We start from the raw sequence: 26,679 nt of genomic DNA on the forward strand, positions 1-26,679 counted from the left end.
GTCCACAGCTAATTTGGCAATGCCGGCCTCAGTACAAAGAGCGAGAGATGAAGATAATGTGTAATCCACTTATCCGAACCAAGCCTACACACCATTTATGGAAGTCCACGTCATGAGGTTATTTAGGACCCCTAATTCATCTAATAAAGCATGTTTGGCGGCAGAATTAAATTTGTCTGAAAGCCCTTGGTACACGTGCTATCACAAAACACAATCACATTTCAAATGATTAAATAATGTATGATTTTATGAAATAACGTGACAAATCTGTGGTGCCAAGGCATGATGTGTGGAATAATTATTTCTAAATGATCTATGAATAATTACATCATCCTGGTGTAACAAAACTACACGCTGAAAATACATCAATTGCTACACAATACAATCAATCAAATGCTTCTTGATATTATGTGTTAAACAGTCAAATGTGGAGTGAGACCATGCAACTAATAAACGGCTGGTCTCTGAATGATTTCGCTAAGTTTTTGCTGGTACTGTGCTGATCCTTTTGTCATGAGACAATAAATCATATTGATCTGAGCAATGATATACCATTTTAAAAGGATATTCTTTAATTAAGAAATCATAATAAAGATTACAACCTTAAAACCTAAAGTACAGTAATATGCAATACATTTAGTCTTTAATTATATTTATGAACCCATCGTTAAATAGAACCCACTGTCAATCATAAAATACAGTAAATAATAAAAACATAACTGCATCCCCCAAAGTAAAGATAAAGTAAAAACATTAACAAAAATAATATTTTACGTGCACTTCTTTATCTGCTCCCTCCTTTACTTGTATATACAGTAGCACTGCTATGATTAACACTGAGTATTTTTAAATGATTAGGTTTCATGGAATCAAAAGGTCTATAGATGAAAATGACCATACATTAAATGTTACATCGGAGATGATTCTAATACCGACAATAACATTTATTGATATGAAAATAAGGACTATATGTGTGTTGAACATTGACATCCTAGGGAATATAAAAGAGCAGCATATGTTTGTAGAATATTTGATAAATAAATGTTACCCATGCATAGACTACAGTATGGCATCTCATCATCTCTCTGCACTCAGGAACCTCACCACAGCCTGGGTTTGGTAAACAGAAAGGACAACTCATCCAAAGAGTAGCAAACACAATATAGGACAAGATAACTAGGGATGTCTTATCATGTCCTGGATTATTAATAACGAAATGTGTCCACAAACATGCACATGATGAATATTTGGCCATATGTGTAACTAATGTAAAAAACAAAATATTTCCACATCACACTTAAACTAAAGAAAGGCTTGACAGCAACCAGGATTTACTATTGCTATAAGTCTCTGAAACATTTCACCACATTTGGTGACATAAGAGGCTCCTATATTACCACCAACGAGAAAGGCAAAGCTGTGTTTTGGTAGTTTGTGTGTTGGGATCACAAACTTAAAGGGAGTGTGTGTGAGACAAAAAAGGGACTGTAAGCACAAGGCTGAGAGCACATTGGAGTTTGTGAAGATGGAGATTCTATTACACAGAGAGACAGCGGAGGGAGGTTAAGTTGCAGCTCTATCCATGTTAATGTTAATGAGAGTCCGATGTTACAGGAGACATCCCAGAATCCTTGGCAGAGTCCGGGGCGTCACCGGCCGTGGGGGAAGAGACTTTCTCGTGGATGAAACTGTAGAGACTGACGTCAGGTCGAGTTGTGCGGCAATTCTTGCACACCGAACTGTAGTACTGGTTCAAAAGGTTGTACAGCCTCCCTGGGAGGGAAAAGGAGGGACGGAGAAGAGTGGTGAAGACAGAGAGAGGAAGAGAGACAGAGGGAGGGGATGGTGCAGGGGTCAATAGAAGGAAGAAAAATGGGGGGAAATTTGAGAGAAATAGAAAAAAGGACAAACTGAGTGAGCAAGAGACAGAACCTATAACAGGAAAAAAAAAAAAACGAAAAATGAAAGCGTGTTCGGGCTCATTTATAAATCAAGTGCACGTACACACGCACACAAGCCATGAGCTTTTTCTCTGTAGCTCCACTTTAGGAAATGGATGGTTAGAGGGGAAGTTCTCTGAAAGGCTTCAATAAATGTCAGTGGAAGAAAAATGAAAAGGGGGAGGGGAGAGGCTGGGGTCAGTTCTGGCAGTAATCCACTCTGCAGCAGAGGCTGAATGGATAGCCTGCGGAACGGAGACAGCCCATAAGGTCGAATAACTTAACATCGAGATTGAGTGTATTCTTTTTTTTTTTCTTTTCTCATACTGTCCCTGTAAAGACACCTGCAAGGACAACCTCAATGTGATGCATGAGCCTCAAGAGCCCCACAATCCTTTACACAGTTATTGGTAACATCCCCATTCCAGTTAATTATGCAATTTAGTGTTAAGAGGTCCAGAGAGGTAGGGCCGGGCAGAGAGTCTAACTCCTGCAACAAGAAAAATACTAAAAACATTTGGTTGTGTGTGTGTGTGTGTGTGTGTGTGTGTGTGTGTGTGTGTCTTACCGACGGTGACTCTTCTCTCGGTGAGGAAAGTGTGTATTTCATGAACATCTCTCATAAGCTGAGCATCTCCAAATGTGAAGTATGCCATGTCTCTGCCGGCCTCTGCTGCAGCCATCAACTGAATCAGTGCTGAAAAAGTGAGAAGGAGAACGCTAAAGGGAAATCCAGGCAACAATAATATACCATATTAGCATCATTAGTATCCTTCAGTTTCAGAACGAAATCATAAATGTGTAATTGACCGCTGAAAATAAGCGTAGGAAATGAAGTAATTGGTCAATAAACTGGATGAGGAGCAGCTTCTGGCAGAAAAGAACCCGAGTGACAGGGGCAATTTATATCAGAAGAGTAAATAATCCACCACTGGTAGCATAGCCTAATCAACAGCACTCAATCTTTCAGCCTTGCAAATTAGGTCTTAAGACGTTTAAATATTTAACAGAATGGATACTGATTCCAGATTAAAAATTTTTTTAACAGGTCTGTAATCTTTACAACATAACATCTTAGTCTTATGTAACTACCACATTTTAAGTCAGCTCCGGGACTATAATGTAAAATACAGTTATTGCCTTCTAAAAATACCAGCTATGCTAATTCCAGGGCTAATAAGAGGGGTCCCCGGCAAGCTAATACCATCCTCAGGCACTAGTCCAGTGGATCTATTCATAGCATGCTGCAGAGAAAATTAACAGCCTCAGTTCTAAATGAAACTGTACACAAACATACCCATGTTACTCCAATCGCATTTGCATTCACTCTGCAGGAAATGTATGGGGGTCAGTACAGCACAGTCTCCATGAATGATCGGTATGAACAAATATACAGATAATTAAAACGATAATGACAACTGACCAGAAACCCAAAAATGTGCAGTGTGGCATACTGAAGGGGACAGTAAGGGGCCCCTGCTTATGAAGAGTGATGTTGTGTAAGCCCACAGAGACCTGAATCAGCCTGAATTTATGTTTTCCCTTCCCTGTAATCAATTGCCCTTTTAAAGGAAAATAATAAATGTGTGTCAGCTGATCAATAAAGGGAGGGAAGGAACGGATGAGTGACACCCTGGGAGAGCTACTAATTGACCAGAAGTGCTAGATCCAGACTGGCATCTGAGACTGTGCCGTCCAGTCCTTCAGTAGGAGCTTCAATGGCTGGCCCAAGCAGTGCAGATGAATGTCTGATCCTGTCTGAGCAACTAACAATTACCTCATGCTTGAGAATCAAGAGTTTATATTTTAATGTAAGCAATATTATGTATCTGCTACACTACTGTATGTCAGTAGTACCATTTCAACTCATGCGTCTGGAAAAAAAACACGTGTTACTATACTGAGTCTTTGCACATGTATCCGAATGCATGTTTGTAATTCAGCCAAAGATACCTTTAAGCCGTGTGTCTCCACCGAAAGCTCCACAACCCCAGTTGCCTGTGGCCACTGCAGAGAGGTGCTTGCTGTTGGCTTTATTTCGGAAGAATCCGCAATATGCCTAGGATGAATGCAAAGGGAGTAGAAGGAAGGGAAGGCGAGGAAGAAAACAAGGAGACACAAGAGAAACCTTTACAATATTTTTTATCTTTTTGCACAATATAGATTTAGAATATATGACGTCTCAACAGATTACTTTTTTGTGGGTTTCATGCGAGCTAAACACAAAAAATGAATCATTTTTGGTCTAACTTCTCAACAGAAAAAAGCTGTAGTAAATGACAGTACTACTACTACTACAGATAGGCGTTGTGTACTATTAGTATCGGCCAGATAAGCTTGGTAGCTCTGAGCTCAATTCAACGGTGTTACAGTTCATTAAGCCTTTAATTAACATCTTTGCAGTTGGTACTTGACAATATGTTGAAGTTTACCACCATAAGCTCTTATTGATTACATAAGGTACCGAGAGTTGACACTAATTTATAGCTTTCTTGTGTCCTTTCACAAAGACACATCTGTTTGAGGAATGTGTAATTTTTGTATGTAAGCCAACCATATTTTGATATAGTTCTGTGCAAACAGAGACAAGGACATCTCTCTCACACCTTGTTTAGTTCTCTGGTTATCTTTTCAGGGAGAAACTGCTCTAGGAAGTGCCTGAATTTAAGAGCATCAATGGCCACAATCTCCGTACTGCGTCTCTGCCATTCATCCCTGGGAATGAAAGAAAAGCAAAGAGAGATGGGATTGACAATGACTTTGAAACATTTTCCTATCATTACTCAAACTTTGTGAGTAAAATATACCTGGCAGTCTCATCCTTGTGGCTGGTCTTCCATTTGTAACTCTCAGCATAGCCAGTGTATTTACTGTACTGTTCAGTGCCTGCAAAAACATGGACATTTCTCAGTATTCAGCAGCCAGAACACACGGCTGGCCTAAATCAGTTTCTGTGCCTTATTTCTTAAATCACATTTAGTGCTCTTTATGCTCCCCATGTGAGTACACAGTATCAGCGTGTATTGGATTTTCACAAATAAAAGGCCAGTGACTTAATAAGTAATCCGCTTTGGGCTTTAAAATGAAAAGCTTTCAGCCATAATAGGAAGAATTGGTTAAAACAGAAGAAGCTACCCTTGGCCACATTTGCAAAATGCTTGCAAAACAGGAAACGCCATTGAATCATATATTAACAGACAGGCTAACACACCGCTGATGGAAGATTTGTGTGTGTACTGGTATGTGCTTGTGGGTTAGAGCTCGAAAGATCAGTCGTCATTACAAATACAGCTGCACACAATTCTGAAAGTGATGCCAATTAAAGGCTCCATACATTATGCATTAGGTATGAGGAAGTTTCACTGCACTTCAATGAAGAGCAGGTGTTAAACACGTGATTAGCATAGCCTTTTAAGTTCTACTGTATGTACTGGCAGAGTTACGTATGCTATTAGAAGAAAATATCAAAAGTATTTTAAAACCAATGCTGTCATTCTCTAAAAGTATCTCTTCAAAGAGCAGTAATTAAACGCTGCTTTTACTTTCTCATAATTGACTTCATTTAACTTCAAGCATGTACCATCTGCCAATACTTGAAGTCTGAGCAGGAATGATGATTTTTTTGCCTTTTTATGACAAAGAATGACTCAAGCTAATGGTCTGCACTGGAGCCAAAACATAACCAAAAATGACATTTCTACGTAAAGTTTTGGATGAGTGAACAAAAAAAACGTTTATTTTAAACACCTTGCACCATTGAAAACCCATATCACTTTCTCCATCAACAGAGCTGCCCTTCTCATCCTTCACCTTGATACGATTTACCATGGCAACTGTCAATGAGAGCCTCATGGAATACAGGCTTCCATCACTAGATTACATCGTGACCATCTAACTTCCGATCTGAAAACGTCTATGGATAAACTAATGTGACGCATAAGTTCCAAATGCACTGGATGACCCATGTTAAGACACCTAAGAAATATGAGTGACTTGACAGAAGAAAAAAACTAAGGCAGACAAAGAGAAACAGATTTACAGAGTCTAGAATCAGAGACAAGACTTTAAACGCAATCACTGAATGCGTGCAAGGAATAATCTATAAGGTTTAAATGAATCTATGGCATAACTGGCCCATTCCATTAGTGGAGCAACGACCTTAGTTGGGCAATAAATTCCTTTCTGTCCTAATGTAATAATGTTAAGTGGAGAGGAGGAGGAGGGAAAGAGGGTGGGAGACTGATGGTGGATAGGGAGGGGGACAATGGCTAAGCACTGAAGGTGACTTGGAAGGGATGGGAGTTTCAAAGAAGACAACATGGCGCCATACAAAAGAGACGATGCTTGGCTTGCTGACAGGAGGGTACGGCACAAGACAGAAGTCGATTTCAACAGTGGCTGACTGGAACTGATTGTGTGTGTGTGTGTGTGTGTGTGTATGTATGTGTGCGTGCGTGCGTGAGAGTTGGGCAGTATCCAAATTTTGATACCATCAAACCTCCTCCCTATTTTACTGCAGTATACAGGATTACTGTGACTAATAAAAAATGATGACGTAAGGCTCAGACGGCGTCACCAAACTGTTGGCTTGTGCCTACATCGTTCAGAAACTGAATTCCAAACACTAATACTGAAACACCTCTCCCTTCTCATTAGGTCGGAACCCGAAATGATGCCAAACTGCAGAAGTCGTGTTCTTCTTTGAGACCTGGTCACTCGGTGCGCAACTTCCCCACACAAGCCTTCATATTATGTCCACCACTATATTTATATTTTTTTTGATTTTCTGGAAGTAATTGCACATCCGTGATCTTAATCTGCTTGCCCTTACTTTAACCAGGGGTGGGCGAGGTAAGGCTGTGAGGCAGGGAAAAGGGTATGCTGGAGGGAGGAGGCAGATGACAAGGCATAACACTTAGAGAGGTTGTCCCAAGCAGAGTGAGTTGGAGGTTAAAAAATAGAGCAATTCTGCTGGAGAGAAATGAAGGATAACTAGGCTGTCCCATGTGAATCAATGGAATGGATTTACCTTCGGACTGGATGGAAGGACAGGGGTTACAATGAATGGGAGTCCAATGAACACACAGTGCTCAATGAACTAGAGAAAATAACTCAGAGGCGGAAAACACCACCAGTTTAGCCAAAGTTATGTTTAACTAGAAAGAAGTGATATGTGTGTGGTTTTGATAAGAGAACCAGCAAATGCAAATGAAAATACACCAAACACTTTTATCAATTTGGTTGAATTGCACTAGAGTTTGTTTTCCCCCCCACTGTTCGTCTGGGAAGGTGTGAACGCAGCAATCGCACTCGGACGCGCACGAAAAGAAGACCAAACAACCCAAGACCTTTTTTGAAGTGGTGGTCTTTGTATGCTTTCAAAGAATTCAGAGCGGTTTGTTTGTGGTGAGAACGTGATCGGGCCTAGAACAGATCCAACTTTCTAAGAACTGCGCATTTTTTGACTAAACCAGCTGCCGTAGTCAGCTGTGCTGTGCTATGGTGACCAAAAAGCGTCATTTCCGGCTCTCCTTATTTACTTCCGGGAGTTGTGTTTCCCCACATAGTAATGCTGACTGATCGAAGAGCAGTTATACGAAGACAAAGAAGTTTACAAAGACAGAAGATATGAATCGCGTAACTTGTGTTGCTTGGTTTGTTTAACCAACCAAAGCAAACAGCGTGGCATTAACAGAAACCAAAACGGCTGAAAAATGTTATAAAAGTATAATTTTTTTTGCCATTTGTTCCAACCAAATGAACAGAACTACAGATGTGAAAGCACCGAATGTATAATGCGTAAGGGGACTTAACCTTATCCCCATATACCATGACGAAAGCTAGATACCTCCTCTCTGATCTTAGCCATAAAATACATTGTTTTGCTGTAACTATTGATTCACAAGATGCTAATTGGCGGATAAAAGCAGTAAATAAATATACCATGGCAGCAATGGCACAGTCTGTCTGCTCTACAACGGTTTCATTCCCTGCGCAATGTGGGCTAATAAGCACCATGTCACAGAAAGTCTTAACTGGGTGGAAACCTATAAATAACCTGACCTAATATCTAGTCTCTGTATGAGGACATTACTGATTGCGTAAAAAAAACTCATTTCAGCCACTGGTACTTGCAATAACATCCTTTTGCTCATTCATTGGCCTGAGCGTATTAACATAGGGACAGGGTTGGAACGTAGATTAACAGGCCTTCAGTCTCAACTCTAGACTGGGTAAACCCCGCCCACTCTGCCGGCAATTTGATTTTGTGGGAACCAATCACAAACTGGCTTATCTAACTAGCGCGCTATTGGTGGGTTTAACACAATGCCAATAGAGAAGCGACCAGGGGCTTCTTGTTTACATACAACATAGCAGCCACCCAACATCACCGAAGCACAGCAACCCTTTGATGCCTAATGCCGCTGTTGCTTCGTCACCCGGATTGTTGGTCTGATTGGTTGAAGGACTATCCAATTGTGTACAGAGTCATTTGAACTATGCCTGTTGGTCGCGTCTCTTGTGCAGAGAAAATACAGAGCAGACCCAGACTACTGCTCAATCTCAAATCTATTGAGCTTGGCTTGGTCTAGTGATAGCCAGACTAGCTCCGCTCCCTTTTAACCGCAACAGTCTGGTACAGCGCCTGAAACACTGCCGACTACTACATTTTTTATGCCAACATTTGACTGTTCTGTAAATCTGAAGGAACAACTAAACCTTAATTGTTGACAATGTATTTCTGTTTAATCACATTTTCCACCAGCAGATGAAGTGGACACAAGGAATCACAAAGAAGGAAATAACAGACTGAGTCAATTGAAAGAAGCATACTGTACGTCTAACAAGTGTTAAACAGGCCTAGTTTTTAGTGCCATACAAAGCAGAACCTGAAGGCTGATGATGCATATGTGTGACTACGTACCTGTGATGATGAGGCATTCATTGTGTTCCAAAGCTTCAGTAAAGAGGCGAGAGACAATGAGTTCAGTGTTGATGAGGAACCTAATCTCTTCCTGGACCAGTCCAAGTCCTGTTACTCCACCACCTACAAGCCTGTTTGCAAAGTCCACCTAATTAAAGGAATATAATGGAAAAATAAACCCAAATGGCACAATCAATTCCGTGGTTAAATTCACAACAAAACAAATGGTTAATACATTGTCCTGCCCATTCAATGCAGTTGAGAAGAACTGTGAGGTTTAGCTACTGTCACTCCTATTATTTTAACAAACTTTTTTTTACTTTCAAGTCAATTTTTAAATGCTCAAATGTGACCCCACCTCCACCCCTCTTTAACGGAACATAAAATACATGTGCATGTTCAATTATTTATGATAAATCTGAATATTATAATGAAATGGACACTTAATACAATACATTACCAGAAACTGTACACAAATCTAAACTCTTTTAATGTTACTGTGGGACAAGTGAGACCAGCCTCCAATCAAATACCACGTACGTAGATATTATGTCTAGTGGATCAATACAAATAACAACATAGATGTTATGGAACTTTTGATATTTATTGCCCCTCAAAAGGCCACAACTGGGCAAAATTAAATAATGCTTGTTGAGCACTATAGCAAAAATAAATAACAAATATATACACTCTTTGTAGTGCAAATAACGTAAGTGGCCTGATTGTTATACTTTTTGCGCTGGTGTGCGCGACGAGCTGGTGTGTGCTGGTCTGTGTTTACGTGTGTGTGTGATAGAGTGAGGGAGAAGTGAGAGAGTGACAGTGATTAGCTTCGGAGCGAGTAGCCACTCTAGAGTCATAGTGCCTGTTTTCTGACCACGGTTGAAAATGTTTAGCAGAAAAAAGTTACAAATGTGTACAAACTGCCTTTATTTTTTTAAATAAGTTCATTGGCATTACTTAGGAAGAGCAGAAACACCCTGACTGTCCTTTTTAAAAACCAGTGGGTAATTCAATCCACCTTAATATTTGTCTAGAAGTCTCTTTACTCCATAGATAGGCGGGAACCTATCCCTGATGAAGACCAAATATTTTACAATTACATTGTTCTCAATAGAGCTAGAACAATAAATCAGTTGGGGCAATGCATTGGCCGATACAAGCTCATTGCAGATATATCGGTGTAAACAATAGTCAATAGTTAAATAATTTGCAGAACCAAAATGTTGAAATACTGTATTTCTGAGGTAATTTATAAACATTGGTCCGAATAAAAAGTTGTTTGTGAAGTATCATAATCTGATTTTTAGAATGCTGAAACCATAAATAATTAATGAAACAATGCTACAAAAATGCACGCGATAAACCAATTTCTCCCAAATGGAATTTTCGCCATTTTCGCAAAATCTTTTGATGTGATCCTCGAGCTTCCAGCCATGCAAGCCCACTACTTGTACTTGTGGCATGAATAAGAGGACAGTCCATTCAATCACAATGCTGCTATTCAAACAGCCTGTCAGGGGTGAGGGTTCTGCTCACTGGCCCACAGCTACGTCAATCTGTGTGACAGAGAGTGTGTTTGTATATGCATGTGTGTATGGTGTCTAACCAGTTGCTCAACTCACCTCCTTCACTGGTTCACCCCTCACCTTACCCCCCTCACCCTTCAATCTCCCCTCCTGAAGAGAATGACAGCCCACTCTGCCCTATCAAAAGTCAACACACAGCCAGTGCCCAGCCCACTGAGGTAGCCATCAATCCGCCTGTGGGACTCTAGGCCCAGTGGGTCGTCCCAGTGAGATAGCTCACCCTCGTTGTCTTTTCCACCATGCGCCTCCTCCTCCCTCATCCCCCACCCCAAGGTCTTCTCCTTCACCCTTGCTACTCTGAGTTACTCAAGTGTACATAGCTGTACACTTGGGCTGTCAGCTATAGTAAAAAATGCACCAGCTATCCTGAAACACTGACGGGGAGTGGGGAGATGGTGTAAATAAATGCGGAAATAGAGCCAAAACCTTCCCAGATATGCACAAAAATCATACAGACAGATTTTAACTTTCTGCAGGTGGTGGACAATCATTCAGACAAGCAGTTAAAAAGCAAAACAGAAGGCTGATGGTCAGACTCATGTTTGTTAGATTTGACACACAATAACAAGTGCAAAATAGGCATTCTACATTGCATCACACCTGACACTCCAAAACTTTTGTCTGAGTTTGTGGTTATGATGATTTGGGGGCACTGGCAGGAAAAAATACCTTCATTACGCCATCCTGAATAACTTGTTCTACTTGGCATTACATGCAAAACCAACAAATTCCTACCTGCAGCATCCCATACCCATCATCCTCAATTGTCCCCTCACAAGTGATGTGTAGGCGCTTCAGCTGCGTCTGGGAACTTGACAAAAAAGATCACAAAACTTTAACTTATTCTTTTAAAAAGAGTAATTAATTTTGTTAATACAATATAATAATTCCATTGTTAAAGAGTTGAAGCCACAAAATGAAAGGTTGGAAAGAAACAGCTTGTTTGGATGTGAGGTCATATAACATTTTGAGGGGAACAGAAATTCAACTAAACTGATCTATTGCTTTAGAGTTGTTGAAATATATAACTGAATATCACCTGAAACTTTTCAAGTCATTACATTCTTTGGAGCAACAGTGTCAACTTATTTCATCTCATCAGATAACTTTTGCACATCTAAATTTAGAAATTCACTGACATTCTTTTAGGTATGTTTATTCAGGCATTGTTGGGTTGGATGGGAAGCATTTCTGAATCAAGCCTTAGCTTTTGGTCATGATTCTGATTGCATATAAACTGCCACCTCCACCTCAGGTCTTTCCACAATATTAATCTGTATTTGGCACCATTCAGTCTCACAATCCCACCTGCTAAAAAAAAAACACCAAACAGCACAGTGCTGCCATCATTATGCTTCATGGTGGGACTGGATGATGACTGAGCTGTGGGCATGAGCAGCAGAGGAACTCTCATTTGTTGATGTTGTGTGAGTGGTCCTCCTTACTCTACTCCGATAACATCAACACATTTCATATTAGTTCAATCCAGTTGTGGGAAAATCTAAACCATTTTTTAAAACAATTTGACATCATTTGAAGTGTCACTGTGTATGACAATAATATTTACTGACCCAAAACATAGCACAAATGTATATTTAATATTTTATTATGGATTGCTGTGGGTAGATTATATCAACAATTTAGCTCATGAAAACATTACATTAATAATGTAGTACAATAGAATATAGTAATACCTTTCCCAGTTTGGAGGATTGTTCAGCACTTGTCTTGTGAATGTAACAAGGCCTTTGGGCTCTTGAAAAGAAAAAGAAGAAGAAAAAAATGTTAATCGACTGAAAAGAGAGAGCATTACAGAGAAACAACTGCAGCAACATCATGTTGGATGTTATTTATGCTTACTGGTCTGTGTAACTCTCCTGAAGTAACACAGCAGAGTTCTCAATTTCTCAATTTTTTTCGGTGAAGAACCATCAAATAACCTGAAAAGAGAGCAAATGGGATTTTTGTAGGTTACTGATGCTTTCAAATAGTGCATGACAGACTTTAGAGTCTCTAAAAACGAAGAAAAAAATCTACTTTTACTCAAAATATAGTTTTTGTATATGAAATAAAATGTGATGTGTTTTAGCAGATTAAAGACATGGATGTTTCACTCAGAGTTATTATCTATAGCTCACTACACAACCATGCCACAGCATGTCTTGAGTGAGGTCAAGCTTTTAAACTGGCATGATGTCTCTCCCATCTACCTCTGTTCTTTACACAATGGGACCGCCTGAGGCCAAGTTTCTGCTCTTCAGTGTTGATAAAAACTAGGGTGGACAGAGGGAGGTGGGAGGGGAAGAAAGCAAGAGAGAGGGCAACGGCTTAAAATCACCCCATACTGGGGCTCTCCCTCCATTAAAAGCAACCTAAACTGATGAGTAATCCCAGTTCAGCATTAATATGTGCTGCTTTCTGCCCAGACCAGTAAAGACAAACAAACTGAGGGGGTAAATGGCATGAAAAAGGTAATGTATTACAAGGCTTTTAGTAAGAAAAAAAACAACAAACTTATTAGGTGATTCCTGCATATCAAATGTGTTTTTGCCACTATTTACATTCCTTGCACAGTGCTTTACTTGTGCACTGAGAAGCCTCCGCCCCATATCACTTAGTAAAATTTAGCCTAATTTACCACGGAGGACAACCTGCCTATGAGACATTGTAGGTGAAAGATAGATGGGATGATGGGATTTATTTTATTGGGATTTATTTCTTAATTATGAGCTTGCATTCTTGACTAAACTGGCTTCCTATGTCATTTTCTTCTCATTCAGAGGAAAACACAAGCTAAAGCGATAAGACTGCCTTCTTTCCTCTCCTTCGAATCTATCCATCACTTAACGGAGGACAAACCTTGACAGTTCTGCCAAAACAGCAATCAGCAGATTGCTTGCTGCTCTCCTTGTCCAAGACAGAGTGCTACTGTAGCTGATAAGCAAAGTGATGGGCACTCCCTCAATTACAGGGGGAAAGGGGAGGGCCAGTAACGATCCGGGGCCCATTTTAGAATGCACTGGTTGGCTTGTCTCATCTTTTCAGAAACACCAAGAATTTTTTTCCACACTCACTCTTTCTTGTATTTCACTGCCGGCAGAAATGACCATAGTAAAGGCAGTGCTGGAATGGATCTGAAACAGCCAGCCCTCCAACTGGAATCAATGCTTACATTATTACAGAGGCCTCTTCACTTAGTCGTCCCCCAACGTTTTGATGTGGAGGCAGATACCATGCACCCATACAGATGACTGATTATGAGAGCACAAATAAGGTTCAGATAAAAATGAGGGAGTTCAAGGGCGGGATGTGGACTAGAGTGCGGATCGGGCCGGATTTTTCTGTCCGAGCCCGGCCCGCGTCCGACAGAGCAGTAACCGAACCCGACCCGAGCCCGACAGGCATTAAGATATTTATGTCCGAGCCCGACCCTAGCCCGACACAGTTAAAATCGCATTTGTTTCTCATACTAATGACACATGTACGTTTGTTTGTGTGGAAAGCCTGCTTTTATTAACATCATATGTGGGGGATTATGTCAGTAAATCTGAGTAAAATAAATACCTTGCTTAACCTGTATTGATAAGCCGCCCCAATAAGAGATGTTCACTCTGCCATATACTGTACATGTTTAGTTTAATGCCTTGCTGCCGTTGCTGAGAATGTAATATAATAGGTTTACTTGATATAGCACCTTTTACAGACAAAGTAGCAAAGTGCTTCACATGATAACAATTTGTATAATAAAGTAAGACCCAAACAGTAAATAAGCAAGCAAAAAAGAAAAAACAATAAAAACCCAAAAGTTATAAACAGGAAAAAAGAATGAGTTTACACAAAAAAAATGTTCAATGCCTTATCGCCCTGATGTGACCGAGCCCGACCCGAACCCGAGCATCCTTTCTAAAAATCTGTTCGAACCCAGCCCGGCCCGTCGGGTACCGTCGGGTCCCGTCGAGCTCGGGTCGGGTATCCATCCTCTAATGTGGACCAAATCACACATGCATCCATCAGTCAGTCTGGGTATACTGTATGTGATTACGGATTTGGTGTTACCTGACAGTGACTGAAAAAAGTGGTGGATAAAGTTGGGACTGTGTGCAAGACATGTGGCTCATGCTAGCAACATTACTTCAAAATATGATGCCGCATTTATAAAGACATCAAACAAGTGTGTCCGTTGACCGGCCAAGCAGGAGAGAGTCGGGTAGGACAGAGCAACTCTTTTTTTCCTGCAGCGTTTACACATCATCCCTATGCAGATTCAGTCAGGGCAAACCAATCCATGACTAAAGCATTGGCCGGTTTATAGCGCAGTAGTGGAGGATGCGGGATTTCAGCATATGATTGAAGTAACATTAGTTTATATTAACACAGTAGCACTTTATCTTTAGATAACAAATCCAGCCATATTCCTTTTATTGTATTGAAAATGTTGCACCTAAAAATCTAGTGCTGTTAGAGATTATGCTTCACTTTATGTGAAGTGACTTTATTATGCTTGATGGCCTTAGTCTATATTGTGTCTATGTTCCCATGAAAATAAAGCTACATTTTTTGTTTTCACTTATTAAAAAACATATTCTTTTAATAAAGATTTGAAAACAAAGAAGAGTTTATGTTCCTTATGTTCTTAACAAGTATTTTGTTAAGGAAAGCAGTGAAAAGCAAGTTGAAATTGGAAATGTGTACCAAAAACGTACCAAACTGAACCGTGAACTAGGGCTGGGCAATACAGAGAAATTCAAATATCACGATATTCTTGACCAAATACCTTTTTGTTGACATTGCATTGATATTTCATGGTTGACTATTGGTGCTTTAACCAAATGTTATTTACACATTGAGATTTTTGATAAATATTCTCCAGAAATGACTTAATTACTTAGTGGGTTAAGGTAAATAACAGAACAGCTAGAACAGTCTTGTAAGTTCACAACTTTACTGTAATGCAGCCTGTAAAACCAGGTAAAGACAACACTTACCATATCACCATACTATGATCTATCCAAAATTGAAAACGATATCTAGTCTCATATAGTGATATCAATACAACATTGATATATTGCCCAGCCCTACCGTAAACTAGGACTCCAAAACTATGATATGAACCGAACTGTAAATTTTGTGACCCTTCATACCATGTTCTGCAAAGAAAGTCTGCAACTATCATAATAATGTATTGTCAAACCGAGGCAACATCCCCAAAAGGGATTACACATATCACTAATGAGGAGATGGTGCCTCAAAGAAATACAGGGAAATTGAGTTGAGGTGATATCTGGACAATGCCCAGTGTGTACTGAGGTGCATAAGTCCATAACACTGTAACAGAGCTGGAAACAAAATCTTATTATAACTGCTACCAGCCCCACTACACCCATACACAACATCTCAAAATTGTAACCATTATCAGCTGCTTGAAATGCCTTGAGCAGAAATAACAAAACAAGACAACAAACAATTAAGTATTTCTCCAACAGAGAACAAGCTGGACCTCATTAACACAGACTACAGAAAACTGTGATAACAGACCACACGGTCACATCTTCTGCTTCCGTCTTCACACGTTACAGCAGCAGAGCAATGTTTGTGTACTTCAGAAACAATATTATAGGCCTGAGTCCACACTGCATCACCTCTGTCCGTTGCATACAACGTTGACTCCTCAACATCAAGATGAGAAGCTAGAAACAGATAGACAGGTGTGCCCTTTAAAAAAAAAAGTCTATCAAAACAATTTGTTTCAATTAGCCATCCCAGGCTTTCTTAACAGACCACTGGTTACGAGTAGGTAGAAACAGAGAACACCAATTTTACACTCCTACGCTGAATCTCCTTCCCACATAAAAAGACATAAGAGAAACATGGAGGTCATTAAGGTTCCCCCACATCCTCAAGGATATAAGGTGACAGGGGCAGTTACAGCACACAATGTGATCTTACAACTATAAAAAAAAAGAGATACAACAAGCTGTAACTCTGTAACCAGCCAGATCCAAGTCACCTAGTTATGACATTCTGCATGCAAACTTTACTTTACTGTATGTAAACTTAATGGACACTAAATGAGTTGAAGCTGAACAATAAAATATAGTTATTAAGGGTTTTCAAGATAGTAGTGCCCCCATATGGAAATCAGTTTCTTTTGAATGGAAGGGCCACTAAAGACAGAGCTACTCAATCAAAATTCTACCCATTTGTAATAGAGGGTTGTACTTAATCATGCAAAATATTACTAATCTTTGAATATATTTGATGCACAATTACTGGACAGAAAACTAGTGAGAACATTGTGAGACTGTTATTAAGCCAATAAAAACTGGGCAACACGGGATGTTCCGTAATCACTGAGGACCAGAAAATAGTATAATGATGCCAATGAGTCCAATAATGCTCCTGTCAGACAGCATCGTAAGCTTCTTGTTGAAGCATACAGACCAATGCGTCTAACTCAGGATCAATGTCTGAGTCTGAGATCTACTCTTTCTCCTGATTGAGGGAATAGCTTACAAAGAGACTGAGCACAAGTTTAAGAAACAAACCTTATTTTGTGAATAAAATAATAATGACTTCAGCTCACTCAATTACTCTAGAGAGCTACTGATAATTGTTTTGTGTGTCTACAGTTTTTTACCTGTAGAAGTTGATCTCGGGATAATTGGAGTACTCCGACTTGCGGGAGTTGCGTCGAGGGAAAGTGCAGAAGAAGGCGTTGGCCAGAAGACATGCTATTTGCTCCTGAGACAGAGTCAGGGAGTGGTTCATCCTTGACTTCAGTAGGGGTATTGGCTAGAAAGAGAGAGGACCCAAACTTTAACACAGTAAAGAGACCAAACCTGAAGGACTGGAGATCAGAATGGGAAACGTAGGGACAAAAAGAGATGCGCAAGAAACACACAAGGTTATGTGGGTGCAGTACAGTGGGTCTGATGGCTCATGGGGATAGATAATTAGTTTAGCAATCTAGAAAACAGAGGAGACAAGGAGAGTTCCATTAGGTAAATGGGTGGTAGTAATTAAGGTCCTGGTTTTCTTGCTCTCCCCAGGTTGGTTCAGTCAGACACACGGGGCCCATCTATCTTCACTGATTAGGGCTAAAGAGCCTCCCAAGGCTGCCCAGTTAGCAAATCAATACCAGCTCTAATAACACACACACACACACACACACACACACATTAGCCTTGTCGCTTAATACTGCAAAATAAAGCGGAGAGTAAGAAAGCTTTTATTATCCAACCGCTACAAATGATTCTGAGGTGAAATCTGTACCAGAAATTCCCTTCCTTATTTAAACCTGAGCGTCTTCAGTGTCATGCCCCTGTTTCTGTCACCGGTAGCAACCAGAGGGATTTTCCTATCCTGCCCAGAGTGGGAGCCAAATGAAGTTCATTTAATTAAACTAAGGACCATGGAATGAATAACTGAATTACGAAAATACCAATGTTGGGATTTTTGCATTGCTTAAATTGATGACGGACAACGAAAAAATAAAGACAAATGGGGATGACATTTAAAAGCTCTGTGACATGGATCAGCTCCATTTAATGTGACTAAAAGAGAGGGGCCTGCTTCTCAAAAAATATATTGCTCAGAGAAGGAAGAGCTAGTGTGGAAGTCAAAAGGAACTGACTGAATTTTAAATTTTAGAAGAGTAATTTCCTCATGTGCACAAGCATGACACATCAGATGGAAGACTGGAAATGAGACGGGCTCTCCTCTCGGAACCCTTTTTTTTCTCTAATGAAGCAGTTCTTGATATGGACCGATAGGGGCATTCATTATATAGCAGTTCTAACTCATGAGCTGATCTTGTATAACATCCACCATCTATCCCTTTGCCTCTCCTTTCTGCTGACTGCATGCACTTGCATTCTTCCTCCAATATCACTTAACACTGCAGATCTCTTTTTAAACCCACTGTGTCACAAAAGCTCACCTTTCAAGTCACACAACTCCTGCAAGCGCCCCAAACATAAACCGAGCACATATTCAAAAATAGTAAACTGCACTTACCATTGTGCAGAGCACAGGAACACGGAGCGCGAGGTCAACCATAGCTGGCAGTACGACATTAAACAGGTGTTGTAATTCCGAATGCTCAAGATACTGGAGAGGAGAAAAAAAGCAACAAATAATGCAGAAGTACTGTTAATTGGTATATCTCTGTGGAGCTGCCTGCCTACTCAGGGCTAGCAGTCAGAGTGACGGATTATATCTGAAGTGACATATTAGTCTGTAACACCACTGATTTTTCCAATCAAAATCACAACCAAATCATTTTTACCTCCGCCAAGTAGGTTATTTTTTCTGCTTTGTTTGTCTGTCAGCAGGATTTAAGAAAAACTAATACATTTCTTTATTTCACTGTTAGTTTCTGAAACATTTAAATTAAAATTCTATTACCCCTAATTTCTAGAAAACAGTCTGGTTTAGTGATACCTTATTTGTATAATGATGCTATCACAATTTTTGAGCATTCCTTTGAACAGTTCTTCCCCACTTTCCCTCAATTTCAATTTCAACTGAAATTACAATTCAATTTCCAATCAATAACTTATTTTAGGGTTTAGTATTGTTTTGTTAGGACAGTGATACAGTATGGCCCTGCCAGCTACTTGATGAAAAGTGTAAATGGTCTAATAACTGTTTGAGAGTGAGTCCGAGGTCATAACCCAAACCCAGTACCCAATATCCAAGGAAGGATGCTTAATTTTCTCATATCCACCAGGAAAGCTCCACGTCAGTTAAATGAAATAGAGGTTTATTGTTGTTTCAGGGTGAACTCCCACTCTTCAGATATCAATAATCCCAACACTTCAGCGGCGAAAGAAGAAATAGAAATGCTGCAGAGCTGCTCGCTACACAGAACCATTTTCAGAATAAACTACCATCAATCTGGGGGCAAGCCTGCCACAGCCGAGGCATCCATACTCCAGCCTATAGCTTACCTCAGCATCCGTCTGCAATTCCCTCTAAAATAAACACCCAGTTATTCCATCATAGAATCAGATTTACAACGCAATCACTTATGAGTGTATTGGCTTCGAATGTCACTGTCATCAATCACTGGACTTACTCTATCAAGGTAAGCAGGGGAGCTTGCACTGATTAAATGGACCTTCTGGAGGAAATGCAAATGACCAATTGCGGAGAGAATGGCAGGGTAGCTTGATTTTCAACAGGAAGTCTTTGGTGGGTGATTTGGCTGGGGGCATTTATATGGCTGCAGAGCAGGTCGGACTAAATGCTGTCAGACGTAATGAGCTGGCAGACATCATAAAGCTCTCCTGTGGGACTAATAGATGGTAGTTGGTTATGCGGCAGGGTGAGGGCAGAAATATGATCCCGGGCCTTTCCACAGCTACAGCCGCCGGCCACCACGGTAAAACGTAGGTTAGGTTGCACACACAAACTATACCTTGCACATCAATACATATGATAGACTGCGTCCTAGCGGGACAGTCAAGATTTACTGCTGCATAGGCTAATGATCGATTACATTTTAATCTTCCAGCCATTCTGGTCTTTACAAATGTTTCATTTCCTGGCAGCGAAACATACCCAAGTCTCAACTTTACATATTTATTTAGAGGTCTGAGGATGTTTAATAGAAACAGAAATAGAAGGAAAAAAAAGTGGCCACGCACAAAAGTGAGAGGGAGTGTGCTGTAGTCTTGCTGCTAAATGTTCATGCACTATTGGGACATCAGCTGTACTTACTCCTGGACTGCCTTCCTGCTCAGCCCTCAGACATTCATCAGAAAGTGACACAGTGACAGTTTCATTTGGCAGGGGAAAAACACTAAGACAACTTACAGACAAGCCCTCATTTGGATAACTCTTTTTTTTTTTCCTATTGCTATTACCCGTTGAGCGGAGTGTCAATCACTGGCCCAGGGGCAATGTACCTTGTGACAATTACCCCAGTGCTGCACAAATGTTCCTCCACATTTAATTAGATGATCCTGGCTGAGGATTACAACAGTTAGGATTCAAACACACCACAAACTGGAGTGAAAGAGGAGTAACATTGAAAAAAGGCATAAGCAGAGAAGCAGTAAAAGAATAATTATGTCAATTACTCATCAACTGGGTTGCCCAAGCAGCAAAACAATTCAGTCCGTGATTATTCTGTGTGTGACGATTAATCACTCATACATATATGCTGTAGAATGGCAGCTGTTAATCATTCCTGCTCAATTTGTTGGCAGGATGCTCTGAATGATCCCTCATCCTGCATCCACTAACTGAAAGAAATGCAACTGATGGAAAGCAGTTATAACCAACGTACATCTATGCACTTTACTTTAGAACTTTTTCCAATTACTGCACATAACTTTTGGAACTCCAAATTTAGAGTTCTATTAACTTTTAATAATCAAACATCAACTTCATGCCTCAGCATGAAAGAACAACTGGGACATACCACGCATAGGGCAGTTTGATGGAGCTGCTGACACAACAGTCTTCTGGAAGGGTGAGTTTCTTGCTGGTATTTCTGAGCATCCTTGCAGATTTAATGGGACCTTTTAATTAAATTGGATAAAGCTATAAAAAGGCCGTGGTGGCTATTGATCTACCAAGCTCTCGGCTTTACGTTGAGAAGTTATTTCAGGGAGAGAAAAAAAAGACCATTTTGGAAATGAAACTTAGCTGAGTAATTAATGATGAGAAGGGATGGATGTCAAGTTCAGATATCAATCTGACTGGACCGTAGCAAGCATGAAATGTCCCCACTTAGTTGTAAGAACTCTATTCAAATTATTACCTTGTTCCTAATAATTCTAATAAAGACACTGAGTTTGACAATAAAGTACATGCTTTACTATTTGTAGGTAACCACATTAGACTTCTAGCTGAAATTGGTTTGCTATCTACTCAAAGATTCTGCCACTTTGGGTGGTAATATGCCGTATACTCACATCAAAGTAAATACACTGCCAGTAGACAGGCAGTACTACTGTGTCTACCGGATTTTGGGAAGGAATTTCTGCTAAAAGACTGATGCTTTACTTGAAAAAGGTCATTTCTAAAACAGTTTTAAAAAGTCATTTCATCATAATGAAAGATAGGTAAATAATCATCCCACATGGGAAGAAGTTTCTTTGACAACAGGTATGTAATTACATTCCCTAACTGTCTACGCAGAGGAAAATAAGTGTTTAAAAAAAAAAGAGAAAGGCAGAAAAATAAAAGACATCCCCATGGTTCGCCCTCAACAGCTGCAGCCGCCATGCTCTGTGCCCATCTGTCCTAAATGTATGAAGCATATTAGCTCCTGTGAGACTCCCAGGTACCGGCAAGGGACACCGCACACTGATGGGCTTGCAGTCAAACAGAGGAGAGCCGTCTCCCTTTGCGATAACAACTCTAGTTTAGTATCAGCTTTACCTTAATTCTTCATTAAGGTAATTTTAAAGACATAATTATTCAGGGTGAGTTAAACAAACACTGCCAGCAAAGTTCACAGGGGCTGACTGTCAGAACTGTGATACGCACAACTGGTTGCATTTCACTGATGAGGTGTGTATTTATATTTCAATTCTATTACAATAATTAGGAATATGAAACCCTGTTATATAGCAAATTAAGAAATTAGAAGACAAAATAAAGTAGTGTTTCTTTAAATTAGGTTTCCCACCCAAAGTATACAACAAAGATGCATGCCTACTTCATGTTTTTACAGTTACAATATGAGCAGGGAAGCTGTTTTTATCTTCCTGCTTTATTTTTGGTACAAGACCAGCCTATAAAATGTGGACAGCTTACCTCTGTGCAAAGAAGGTTTAGGGCAGTGAAGTCCCATTTCTTTACATGGGCTGTGTTGTATCTCAATATAGCATCCTGTAGAAGAGAAAAGTTATTTATTCATAGAAGACCATTTTTAACATATAAACTGTATTGCAGTAGATTAACAGCAGGTTTAATGCACAAAAATGTTCCAGTTCTTAAATTACAAAGCTTCTTTTAATACAGGATACAACAGGATATATGCAAACTCTGCCACCCTGTGGTTGTTTATGGAATAGGTGTTATATATTTGTAACTCTTGTGACAGTTTAATTGGAATAATACCTTAGAAATTCTACAGTATATAAGGCATTCTGTCCAAATAAGCCAATGTTTTATTTTTTAAATGGCACCTTGTCCTCAGCGTTTCTACATTCCATCCACACCAACATCAGCTGTCCATTTTTAAACAACCAAAAACAAGGTTTTCACAAATGCTTCCAGGGCGGAGAACTCTGAAAACTAGAGTCTCACATTTTGGTGTGGATGGGAAAAACAAAACTTTTTGCCAAAATGATGACCGCTTAAGACATGTTCAATACTGTGTTGGAGAAATGTTTATGTCTCCCACTTCTTTCTCTGCAGTCAATTACCACAAACTGAAGTGTGTGTTCAGCTCTACTGAAACACAACATGGAGACTAGAAGGTACCAAAACAGAGAACTGCTGAGACCAACCAAAGTAAACTGTGTCCCCTCCCACTCCTTTTGGATTATAAACCATATTGTTTGTTTGTTGTTTGCGAACTTAAATGATGGAGAAAAAGACAATTAGCACCTTTCCTACCTTTTAGTGTTTCATCACGGAGTTGAGGAAGTCAATTCACATTTAAAAAGTGTTTATCCTGTCTTAGTGATGACACATACTACGTTCAGCAGAGTTCAGCCCAGCACTGTTGTCTTACCCTCACATCCAGAGAACTTTTGAACTCTCCCTGCAAGGCAGTGCGGATCAGCTCCCACCGACTTTGGACCCCACTGCCATCCTACACGACACAACAAATGACAAATTGTTTTTACTAAAATGCTCCTACAGTAGCGGACCTTGTTATGGTACAGGATTTGTTTTGAAAAGCATGCAAAGCTGTGATGCACTAGTATAGTATACTTCAGTCTCCATAGGAAACAGGTTCTTCTCAGAGCAGGGCATCTTCACGAACATATCATCCCACGCATCTTTGAACTTGCCGGGGTATGCAACAGGGACCTCTCCTTCTCTGAGGAGATCTGTCTGTAACGAAAACAAAATGGCAGCAAAAACAAATTGACATTATAGGTTACAGTTGTGTGTAGAGAAGTGGTGATTGAGATACCTGCTTTCTATCTTGGCTGATCAATAGTTGGCTTTTGAAAACTTCTGAGACTAAGAACATGGCATGGTAGACAATATGAAATTAAATAGTCAGTCACTTCTAAACAAAATGTATTAAGAGATTGCTATATGGCTCTTAAAACTGAATACATAGACAATTGGGAATAAAAGCTTGACATTTGTTTTACCATGTTTGAACAACTGAAAACAGCTGCCCCGATTTAAAGGTGTGTTTTTAAACAGCGATTAAAAGTCTAGTATTCTTGTGATTGAGGGGGTGATGGGGAGAATCTAGCTTGGATGCCAGTGGTTAGTTGATGCTCAGAGCAAGTAGGAGCTACACAGCAACATCCACAGTGTTCCTGTGGAGGACACAGTCTGATGGGAGCTTTACGGACAAGAGGCCCTTAGGGGACCATAGATGATGGCTTCCCATGTTTCCTTATCTTGTTCTCCCTTATTCAAAGATTACAGATCCACCAAACAATGTCCATTGTTATGACTGTAGTGTTCTTTACAACATACCACATTCAAAAATCACACATAGTACAAGTGGCCATTTACTCACCCGGACTGTGACAGTGTGGTGAGGCGCTGCTTTCAGGTGAGACAGAGGGGGGGCACACTGGGGCATTCTGTTCAGCTCATCTATGGGTGTACCCAGCCATCCTCTGTCCATGTTATGAAATGCGAATGAAACTCTGTAGCGCAACAAAAACAGGAAAGGGCAGTATGCTGCACAATTATTGAAGGACATTGTGAGCATAGTGGAGCTAGGACACCACAGGAATTTCATTAATTGGCAAAGACAGAAAGTGGAAGATATAAAATGTTTCACAAGTACCTTTCGAAAAGAGCACCTGACTGGCTCATAGCAGATGAACCACTGTACTCAGCATCCTCAGGTCCCATGGCAACAAGATGGCCTTTTTCTTTAGCCGAACATCCAGAATCAGGGACAAACTGCTGTGGTTCCTTCGCGAAGCCAGAGTCCTCTGTACAAGCACTGCCCTCTAAATCCTTGTCTGCAGAGCTGGTCCCAAACGTGGTTTTACAGATGGGGCTGTCTGGACTCAGCATCTCCACATCACTGGGTGTACTGACACCCTTCTTGGGACTATTACTGAGACAGAGAGTGAGTTTGGGATTTGGAGAGTGTGCAGCCACACCAGTTGTTTTTACAGGGTGAGGGCCAGGTGAAGTGGGCGTCTTAGATTTCTGTCCGTTAGAACAGGATGATGGTGCTGTGTTACTTCTGCTGCCTGTAACAACAGATTCATCCAGCCCATCTGCAGAACCATAGTCTATCAAAGTCTGAGGTGCTACGTCATCTTGCATGTTCTCCGTTAGTGCATAGTCTTTAAAATTGTCACTCTTTTGTTGTGCACAAAGAGTTCCATCTGTTAAGTTTGTTCCATCATTCTTTACATCCTCTGGCTTGATTTCAGCAGCCATACTGCAGCAGGACAAAAGGAGAACAAAGTGAGAGAGGGCCTTGTTAGTAGGCTGAATCTACAAAGTGTATACTTATGACCTTATGATCATAACAATGCAGGTTCCATTTTCCAAGAGGGCACTTTGTCAGTAGTATATTCTATGCGCTTAATTCTTAATTCAAAACTTCAAGTTCCAAGAATGTGTCCAACCATAAACAAAAAGCTTCAGCACGCAAAATCCTAATGCTAACGTGCCTGATTTACCTGCTTTGAGAATCCACCCCTTCATCCATCTTTGACTTGTCAGACAAGAGGAATCAACAACAGCTGCTTGACAAAGAAATCATCGACATGTTGAGAAGCTGCGACACTGATAATTTTATACATGCCTACAAAGTAATGACATATCTATATACTGCCTGTTTTGAGGTGACACTGGACTTTACACGAAGAAGTGTTTATGTTGGTCTTAGACGGAAACTTCACTCAGACCTTTGGTCAGAGACTTTCGATTCCGCCTCCTGCCTGAGGCATCAGCTTCTAACAGTTATTTGTAAAAACAAACAAGAAAAGCTGCTGCTGGCAGGTTCCACACAGATACAGTTAACTAGCTAGCGTTAGCTATCTAACCCTAACTACTTACTTCTAACATTAACGTTACCTTCACTGAAAACAAAACAATATTAGTAGTACAATGTTTCTTTCCAACAGAGTATAGTTAGCTACTGTCTTACTACCTTGATGCGAATACATCTTGCAAGACAAAAAAAAAACACAAGTAGTCGTGAGCTAACTAGCTTTGATTGGCTAAAGATCTAGCTAACGTTTTGTAGATAAAGCTAGCTAGCTACCGTAACATTATCAAGCTAACGTTAGCAATGCTGTGTCTATTAAAACAAAGAAATACAACTTACAAGCATGCCCTTCTTTGTGTAAGACTTCTGAGTTAGATGCATTACATATTTATTTATCTATTTTCATATACTATTTCTCCCTTGAACATATCACTCATGATGTCGTCCGGTTTACTTTCACTTCGTTGTTGCAGGCAGCTGCTGCACTTCGACGGCAGGGGACTCGGGACCAATCCAGGCATGATTCTTGGGAAAGGAGGCGGAATCAAAAGTCGGTATCCTAGCAACTTGGTCTAAAAGGAGTCAACTGTCGTGCAAACGTTTATGAGAAAAAGAGAGAAAAGTGTCACTCCCCGATGTGAGTGAGTGCAGATTTGAGTCGCGCATGCAGATTTAAATGGTTTACGGCATAACGTGTCATACTAAAATTAGGGAAATCTTATAAATAATAAACTTTTGTCATTACAAACAATAGCAGAAGATGGAAATCATTTCAAAAACGTTTTAGCTATCTTTGATTGTTTGATTGCTAACGTAAGCTCAAAACGCCATTCAAGTGTCAAGCTTTGTTGGGTTTGATTGCTGATTTGTAGCCAGCAGTGAACAAACTTCGTTAAGTAGGTCCATTTTTATTCTGTATTGATATTACAGAAGTTTCTCGTTAGCATCGTGTAGGCTACTTGTCGCAAAGTGACGCGTGCGTAAGACACTTTATTTCATGTTGATCTTGGTTTGAGCCTTAGTTTATTTATTTTTGTAATAACTTAAATTACTATTCGGTTCTCTACTTATTACAGTCATGTTGGACATAATAGTATAAGTTTAAATATA

The 26,679-nt window shown here is 40.1% G+C and overlaps 1 protein-coding gene across 2 annotated transcripts; it reads right to left on the reverse strand.

The window, feature by feature from the left end:
- Positions 1-549: 549 nt before the first annotated feature.
- parga (poly (ADP-ribose) glycohydrolase a) lies at positions 550-26,153 on the reverse strand. 2 transcript variants are annotated; one of them, XM_034898442.1, is made up of 18 exons: positions 25,909-26,153; positions 25,259-25,321; positions 24,403-25,014; positions 24,127-24,259; positions 23,355-23,477; positions 23,152-23,232; positions 22,227-22,301; positions 18,471-18,563; positions 17,092-17,246; positions 12,315-12,394; positions 12,149-12,209; positions 11,190-11,265; positions 8,866-9,013; positions 4,748-4,826; positions 4,547-4,655; positions 3,894-3,999; positions 2,509-2,637; positions 550-1,773 (listed from the first exon to the last, which is right to left on the reverse strand). In XM_034898442.1, exons 2-18 carry the CDS (start codon positions 25,285-25,287, stop codon positions 1,592-1,594), a joined length of 2,271 nt encoding a protein of 756 aa, XP_034754333.1. In that variant the 5' UTR covers positions 25,288-25,321; positions 25,909-26,153; the 3' UTR covers positions 550-1,591. The 2 variants fall into 2 exon arrangements, with proteins under 2 accessions (XP_034754333.1, XP_034754334.1); XM_034898443.1 differs by having other exon boundaries at positions 25,259-25,324; positions 25,909-26,134.
- Between the last annotated feature and the right edge of the window lie 526 nt (positions 26,154-26,679).

This window comes from Etheostoma cragini, chromosome 17 (genome assembly GCF_013103735.1).
Source record: "Etheostoma cragini isolate CJK2018 chromosome 17, CSU_Ecrag_1.0, whole genome shotgun sequence".
Taxonomy (NCBI): Eukaryota; Metazoa; Chordata; class Actinopteri; order Perciformes; family Percidae; genus Etheostoma; species Etheostoma cragini.